The sequence below is a fragment of the Halichoerus grypus genome, chromosome 5 (genome assembly GCF_964656455.1).
Source record: "Halichoerus grypus chromosome 5, mHalGry1.hap1.1, whole genome shotgun sequence".
NCBI lineage: Eukaryota > Metazoa > Chordata > Mammalia > Carnivora > Phocidae > Halichoerus > Halichoerus grypus.
The window spans coordinates 214,753-223,338 of record NC_135716.1 but is presented as its reverse complement, the minus strand read 5'-3'; the positions used below and the strand labels follow the sequence as shown (position 1 = coordinate 223,338).

General features: G+C 50.6%; 1 protein-coding gene across 1 annotated transcript; it reads left to right on the top strand.

Moving 5' to 3' along the window:
- Window positions 1-4,533: 4,533 nt before the first annotated feature.
- Window positions 4,534-6,737, top strand: COMMD5 (COMM domain containing 5). The gene is made up of 2 exons (XM_036105919.2): window positions 4,534-4,622; window positions 5,784-6,737. Exon 2 carries the CDS (start codon window positions 5,837-5,839, stop codon window positions 6,509-6,511), a length of 675 nt encoding a protein of 224 aa, XP_035961812.2. The 5' UTR covers window positions 4,534-4,622; window positions 5,784-5,836; the 3' UTR covers window positions 6,512-6,737.
- Window positions 6,738-8,586: the final 1,849 nt, after the last annotated feature.

The following is an 8,586-nucleotide window of genomic DNA, read 5'->3' as shown; positions in this document are numbered from 1 at the left end:
CCTCTCTCGCTGTGTCTCTCTCTGTCAAATAAATAAATAAAATCTTTAAAAAAATACTTAAAAAAAAAAAGGAAAACACTTTGCTTACTAGATTACCGGTTTATTCTAAGGAGTATAATCAGGAACAGCTAGATGGAAGAGATGCACAGGATGAGGAATGAGGATGGGGTCCTCTATGCCCTCTGAAGGTGTGATACTCTCCCCACCTCTCCAAGTACTCACCAACCCTGAAGTTCACTGAACCCCATATTTTGGGAATTTTTATGGAGGCTTCATCACATGGGCATGATCGATAATTATCTTATTTTCTAGTTCCTCTCCCCTCTCTGGAGGACAAGGGAGTAAGACTGAACATTCCAAGCTTCTACTCAGACCATTCAAGGGCACACTGAGAGTCACCTCATTAGAAAAAAAGACTCCACTGGGCACCTGGTGACTCAGTTAGTTGAACGTCTGACTCCTGGTTTTAGTTCAGGTCATGATCTCATCTCAGGCCGTGAGATTGAGCCCCAGGTTGGGCTCCACACTCAGCCAGGATTCTGCTTGAGGATTCTCTCCCTCTACACCTCGCCCCACTCGTGTGCATGCTCTCTCTCTCTCTCAAATAAATAAATCTTTTAAAAAAGACACTCCTATCACCCAAGGAATTCCAAGGGTTTTAAGGGTCACTCCTTAAACTCCTATCACTTTGGACACCATCACTCAGACACTCCTATCACTTTGGAAATTACAAGGCATTCAGAAGCTTGGTGTTGAAGTGGAGTCAAAGACTAAATATTAGCAGGAACTCGGGACAGAGACATATCTGTGTGTTTCTTACTATTTCACATTGGGAAGACTGGATGTCTACATGCAAAAGAATGAAATTGGACCCTTATCTTACACCATATGCAAAAATCAACTCAAAATGGATTAAATATTTAAACATAAGACCCAAAACCATAAAACTCCTAGAAGAAAACATAGGGGAAAAACTCCTTGACATTGATGAATTTTTGTATATGACACCAAAAGCATAAGCACGGGAAGCAAAAATAAACAAGTGGGACTACATCAAACTAAAAAGCTTCTGCACAGCAAAGGAAACCATCAACAAGTGACAAGGCAACCTGTGGAATGGGGGAGGGAATATTTGCAAACCACATACCTGATAAGGGGTTCAGATTTAAAATATGTGAGGGACTCATACAGCTCAACAGCAAACAAAACAAAGCAAACAAAACAAAAAAAACCCAAATAACTAGATTAAAAAATGGGCTAAGGGCCTGAAAAGACATTTTTCCAAAGATGATATATAGATGACCAACAGGTACATGAAACGGTGTTCAACATCACTAATCAGGGAAATGCAAATCAAAACCTCAGAGTTGTTAGGGTGGCTATTACTAAACAAACAAACAAACAAACAAAACCAAAAAAAACAAAAAAACCACCCAAAAACCAACCAACCAACAAACAAACAAAAAACCCAGCGCGCCTGGGTACCTCAGTTGGTTAAGCTTCTGACTCTTGGTTTCGGCTCAGGTCATGATCTTGTTTTGTTTGCTGTTGAGCTGTATGAGATCTCCTGATCTCAGGGTCATGAGATTGAGCTCTGTGTCAGGGTCTGCACTTGACGCAGAGTGGGCTTGTCCCTGTCCCTCTGCTCCACCCCCCCCCGCCCCACTTGTTCTCTCTTTCTCTCAAATAAATAAATAAATAAATAAAATCTTAAAAAAAAAAACAATTGTTGGCAAGGGTGTGGAGAAAAGAGAACCTTGGGCATTGTTGGTGGGAATGTAACTACAGCTGTTACGGAAAACAGTATGAAGATTCCCCCCAAAATTAAAAATCCCACTTTTGGGTATTTATCCAAAGGAATTGAAAGCAAGATCTCCAAGAAATATCGGCACTCCCATGTCCATTGCAGCATTGTTCACAATAGCCAAGATATGAAAGCAAACTGTGTGTCAACCAAGTGGATAAAGAAAATGTAACATATATTCACATATATATATACAAAGTATATGTGCTATATAGTTGTTTATATATATTGTATATATATATTTATATATATATACACATATACACACAATGGAATTTTATTCAGCTTCAAAAAAGAAGGAAATCTTGCCACGTGTTACAACATGAATGAACCTAGAGGACATTATGCTAAGTGAAATAAACCAGACACAGAAAGACAAATTCTGTATCATCTCCCTTATATGTGGAATCTAAAATAGCTAAACTCAGAAACAGAGATTAGAACTATGGTTGCCAGGGACTGGGGGAGGGAGAAATGGGGACACTATGGTAAAAGGGTACAAAGTTGCAGTTATGCAAGGTAAATAATTTCTAGAGATCCGCTATACAGTGTAGTGCCTATAGTCAACAATACTGTATTGTATACTTAAAATTTGCTAAGAGAGTAGAGCTTATGTTAAGTGTTCTTGCTGCACATGCACAAAAATAATAATAAAGGGGGTGGGAGGAAACTTTAGGTTTCATGGGTGAATCCTTATCCCCAAACTCATCAAGTTGTATACATTAAATATATACATCTTTTTACATGTCAATCGTACCTCAATAAAATGGTTATAATAATAGTAACAATTGCCAATCCACTCAGTAAAAAATAGGTAAAATATTTTACCAATACCTTTACAAAGATTCATGAATGTCCAATGAGCACATGAGATAGTGTGTGTCACTCGTCATTAGGGAAACGAAAATGAAAAGCATCACCATACACCCACCAGAATGGATGTTTAAAAGTGACAGGTCCAAATATTGGCAAGGAAATGGAGCACCTGGGACTCCTTGAAACTTCTGATGAGAATATAAAATGATACAACCACTCCAAAAAACCAAATCAAAATCATGCACTTTCTCATAAAATGAAACATACGCCTGTTCTGACTCAGCAATTTCATTCCTAACCCAATAGAAATGAAAATATGTACACAAGAAAACTTGTAACCTGAAAATTCACAGCAGATCTACTTATGACGGGCAAATCCTGCAAAGATCGCTGTTGTCCAGCCAAGAAACAAACTGTGGTCCATTCAATCTACTGAACTATAAAACGGAACAGATTCTTGCTAGCAGATATAGAAAATAAAACTATTCCTTAGGTTACCAGCAAAAACAGGTTTATTTGGGAACAGCAGAGAACCGCAATTCGGGATAACAAACCTAGAACAAGGGAGGCGCTGCCGTCAACTGAAAGTCCGTTGGACTAAACCGGGAGCCGGAAGTATAGTGGCTTCTCATTGGCTGGGCTGCCGGGAGGAGGAAATCTTCTTCCGGGGCAGGAAAGTACTACGCAAAGGGCCCCGAGGAGCGGCGGGTGTCAGCGCGCCCCCTGCTGGCCGCTTGGCTCCATACTAAATGAGCTTTCCTTTTATGAATTTTCACACCAAACGAACCCATTTTCCCAAAAAATAACTGGCTGTTTTACTTTTAAGGTCGATATGAGTAATATAAGTATTTCTAATTTTTTAAGATAACGCAGAACTCTTTTCTCGTCTCCCTTCCCGCCAGCCGTTCAGAAGGGTTTCATCTCGCCCACGTCCTCTCCATCGCTGTTTTCGGCCTGGTCTGGGCGGCTACAGCGAAGCACCGAGGACTGGTGGCTAGCAAACAACAGAGGCTGCTGTCTCACAGTCCTGGAGGCGGGCGGTCTCACAGTCTCCGGGTGCCCGCACGGTCGGGTTCGGCTGAGGCCCCCCTTCCAGGTTGTAGGCTGCACCCTCGCGTAGTGGAAGGAGCTAGCTTGCCCTGTGGCCTCTTCCTAAAGGGCACTAATCCTGTTTACGGGGCCCTACCCTCATGACTTAAATCCCTCCCGAAGGCCCCATTTCCAAATACCATCACATTGGGATTGGGGTTTCAGCATATGAATTTTGGGGGACACAAACACTCAGCCCTTGCCTTGTCTTTTGCTTATCACCCTTCTAATAGTATGCAAGGGCACCTCCCTGTGGCCTCTCCCTAATGGCCAACAACAGCCAACATTTCTGCCCACGTTCATTAGCCATTTTATATCCTCCTTGGAGAAATATCTATTCAAATCTTCTGCTCATTTTAATTGGGTTGTTTGCCTCCCTTTCACCGACTTTTAAAAATAACAGCTTTATTGAGGTATAATTCACATACCATACAATTCACCCATTTAAATGTACAATTGAGACGTTAAGCACATTCACACTGTCGTGCAGCCGTCGTCACCCACAGCCACGCGGGGGGATGCAGGCTGGACTTCCCTCAGGTGGGGGCTGCCCAGGACCCCGGGCTCTGTGCCACCGGCCTTCTTCCTGGACCCTCCTGGTCCGGCCTGGTGGATGAGGGTCCCACCCCAGAGACCCCCCAGCGGAGACCGGGACCCGCCCGTCCGTGAAGGGCCTTTGAAATCCTCGCAGAACGATGGCTGCAGGTGCATCCCGCAGGCTATGACCGCCTTCAGCCCCTTCAGAACAAACGCCTTGCTCTGATGACCGGATCACAGAGCGCCGGGTCCTCCCGGCGTCCTAGAGCTGCCAGGAAGCGTCTCCGGGTCGCTTCCGGGCATCTGGCCCCGCTTCCGGTGTGGCGGCGCCGCTGAGCTTCGCGGGGCCGCGTAAGCCCCAGACGGCGCTCTGCAGGTGCGGGGGCATCTCGGACTTTGGGGCACGGGGGTGGGGTCCCTCTTTCCGGGCGGAGGCAGCGGACCGCGATATGGCTTCTTGGCCGCTCCGTTCGAGAAGCTCTGGAGGCGGATCCGGGGCTGCGTGGGGCGGGCCCCGGCGGCGGGGACCGCGGCTCCTGGGCGGCCGCTCGGCCGTGCGGCAGGTGGCCAGGGCCTCCCCGGCGAGCACGGGGCACGACTCCAACCGGGCCGGTCTCTGTCAGCTGCTTCCTCGGGGCCGGTGGCCAGGAGAGCGTCAGCGGGGGGCAGCACGCTGTCCTCCCGGGAGCAGGGTCTGAGCAGCGGGCGGCCGGGGCAGTGGAAGGCAGTTCCTGATGGGGGCCAGGCGCCAGGCAGTTGGGGAACACCCGCGCTTGGGCAGTGGGTGGTCGTTGACGGGCAGGGCGAGGGGGGCCCTGCCTTCCCGGGACAATGCGATACGATGAAGCCAGTAGAGGACCCCCTGTGCCCCCGGGCTGCCCCGCGCTTCGCCGCGCCCCATTTCGCTGTGTGGTGAGGACCCTTCTGTGCTCCGCCGAGCTCTGTCCTGTGCGTGTGGCTTGGTCACCTGAGATGTGCCGTGACGTTATACCGTCAGGTACTGACCCCGAGCTTTTCTCCAGGTGCCACGGTACCTCTTGTCACGTGCCCCTCCCGCCTGCCTGTGTCTGGTTTCTCCTGTGCTGTGGAAGCCGTGGGGACTTTCCATGGACAGGCCTGGGCTCTAGTCCGTGGGCAGTCGTGTTGGAGCCTCGGTTTCCTTATCGGCTCCCGCCGAGCCGTCGTGCGATTCACGGCTGACTGAGCTTAGTGTGGTGGCTGGCAGCAGCAGTGGCTGTTACATCCCTGTGTTCTGCGGACTTCTCTTCTCCTTCACTCTTTTCTCCATTATGTATTTGGAGAACTTATGTGTCCCCTCCTGTTTTCTGGTTCTCTTCTCCTGCCCACCCTGTCTCCCTTCCCTGCCAGCTCGTCTCTTGCCGGGATTAAAGTGGGCCCATCTGCCACCTGCTCTCAGGGCACCTCCCATTACATTGGCTGTCGTAGGTGGTTCATGCTGTCAGCATCTTGAAGTCCTCATTTTCTGGCCCAGAGCACATGGGAGTTACTGGACTTCTCTTCTCCCCGCCCCTGGCAGTTGCAGCTGAGACCTTTCTTCTGGGCTGCTTGATCAAAAAGGAGGAAGCAGCAATGTCTGGCTTGGGGACTGCAGCTCCATACCTGCATTACCCTGGTGATAGCCACAGTGGCCGGGTGAGTTTCCTGGGGGCCCAGCTCCCCCCAGAAGTGGCAGCAATGCCCCGGCTCCTGGGAGACCTGGACAGGGGCACATTCAGAAAGTTGCTGAAGCTGGTGGTCAGCAGTCTACAGGGAGAGGACTGCCGGGAGGCTGTGCAGCGCCTCAGGGCTGGAGCAGACCTGTCGGAGGAACGGCTGGGTGTCCTCCTCGCTGGCACAAACACACTGCTCCAGCAGGCCATCCGGCTGCCCCCAGCCAGCCTGAAGCCTGACGCCTTCAAGGACCAGCTCCAGGAGCTCTGCATCCCCCAAGACCTGGTCACAGACTTGGCCAGTGTGGTGTTTGGGAGCCAACGGCTTCTCCTCAACTCTGTGGCCGGGCAGCAGGGGGCCTGGCTGCCCCATGTTGCCGGCTTGTGGTGGAGGGTGGACGTGGCAATCTCCACCAGTGCCCTGGCCCGCTCCCTGCAGCCAAGTGTCCTGATGCAGCTGAAGCTTTCAGATGGGTCGGCATTCCGCTTTGAGATCCCCACAGCCAAGTTCCAGGAGCTGCGGTACAGTGTGGCCCTGGTCCTCAAGGAGATGGCCGACCTGGAGAAGAGGTGTGAGCTCAAACTGCAGGACTGACCGTGCTTGCAATCCCATTGCAGTCACCTGGGGAGAGTTGGCTCCGACAACTCTTTGTCTTGTCTCTTTGTCTGCAAACAAAGCCTGCCCTTCCAGGAGGCATTCCTGAGATGTTTGAATGTAATCATGTCATTGTCTGTTTAGTTGAGAAAGCTGGATCTTCCCTTTTTATTGGAAATAAAGCAGCTATAAAAAAAGCGTCCTCCTGGGTGGGCATCAGACTGCACACCCTCCCCTGGCTATTGGTTTTATTACTGGGTGAGGGCACCTGCTGCTGTGGGGGGGCCATGTGTGGTTCTGGTTTGGTTGCCATCGGGTGTCCAGGTCAAGGCCTTTTTGTGGACTCTGTGTGGTCACTGGGCCTGGCCTCATGTAGCATTTGCTTATTTGCTTTTGTGAACCCTTTGTTTTAGTGTGGACATCTCATTTTCCTGTGTTATATCTTTGACCTCATGGAGCCAACATTCTAGTGGTGAGGGGGAGACATTACAAAATGCATAATACAAAATGACTGGCAAAGCTTTTCAGAGGAGGGTAAGTGGTGCAGAAACAGAGCAGGGGTTGGCCCCTGGGTGGCTTGGTCTCTTAAGCATCTGACTCTTGATTTCGGCTCATGTCATGATCTCAGGGTCCTGGGATCAAGACTCCCTGCTCAGCAAGGAGTCTGCTTGAGATTCTCTCCCTATGCCCCTCCTCCCACTCACGCTCTCTTTCTCTCTAAAATAAATATTTACAAAAGGAAAAAGAAAGAGGGGGCACCTGGGTGGCTCAGTCGGTTAAATGTCTACCTTGGGCTTAGGTTATGATCTCCAGGTCCTGGGATGAGCCCTGTGTCCAGCTCCCTGCTCAGCGCCCTTAGCCCCCACTCCTGTTTCTCTTTATCTCAAATAAATAAATAAAATCTTAAAGTAAAAAAAGAAAGAAAGAAAAGAAATAGAGCAGGGTCCCAGGACGGGAGGCAGGATTATGGAAGAGCTGGGCTGTCATCCTAAATTGGGTCATGGGGTGGGGACACGGTATATGAGCAAAGACTTGAAGGAGGTAAGGGAGCAGAGCAGTCTGAGGGGTGGGGGCAGCAGCTCCTGGTGCACAGCTCGAGCAGCTGTGGCTGGGTGAGGGGTGAGTAGAGGGTGTGGAGGGCACGCCCCGGGGGCTCTGTAAGAACTTCGGCTCTACTCTGAGCAGAGCGGTGTGACCTGACAGTTGCTCCAAAAGGACCTCCCTGGATGCTGTGTTGCGAGCACAGTAGAGCACAAGGGCAGGGGTTGGGAGCCCTGTGGTGGAGAGGCTGTTGCCAGGGTTGAGGTGGAGTCGGGGAGAGGGGGACAGGGGCCTCTCCTGGGATCCTCTGAGTGGGTGTCTCAGGCAGCTCGGGCTGCCATAACAAAATACCCTAGATTGAGTGGCTTTAACAACAGAATTCTATTTCCTCACGGTTCTGGAGGCTGGCAGTGCGAGATCAGAGTCCCAGCAGAGTCAGGTCCCAGTCAGAGGCCTGCAGACAGCCTTTCCTCAGGCCACGTGCATGTGTGAGAGAAGAGAGCTCTCTCTTCGTCTCATTAAGGACACCGGTCCTGTTGTTGGGTCGGAGCCCCACCCTATTTAACCTTAATCACCTCCCTGAAGGCCCCATCCCCATAAACAGTCACACCGGGGGTTAGGGCTTTAACATGAACTTGGCGGGGGACACAATTCAGTCTTCGCAGTCAGAGTGTGCAGGGTGGAGGAGAGCGTGATCTCTGCTGGGTGCCTCCAGGGTGGGAGTGTTCAGGCCCGTGGCCAGTGTTGCACTTTCCAGCATAACCGGCCCCCAGGTAGGGGACGTGGGTCCTGCTTTTTGCAGAGACGTTTGCTGTCAGTCCGTGTTCCCCTGGCGGTGTCCCCACCTCCATGGTCTCTCCACTAAGCAACCAGCTCACAAGTCTTGTAGGATAAATAGGCCTGAGCAGCCTGCAGGAACTTCCCCTGAAAAACAGCTCATGAGCCCTGCCCTTTCCCAGAACCCCCTTCCTGCCCCCCTGCTCTGTGCCGGGGCCCCATCGGGGCCCCATCGAGGGCAGAGCACTCCCACCCTC

What these genes read in the sequence shown, in the direction of transcription:
- COMMD5 (XM_036105919.2), top strand. Translation starts at nt 5,837, where the DNA reads ATGTCTGGCTTGGGGACTGCAGCTCCATACCTGCATTACCCTGGTGAT.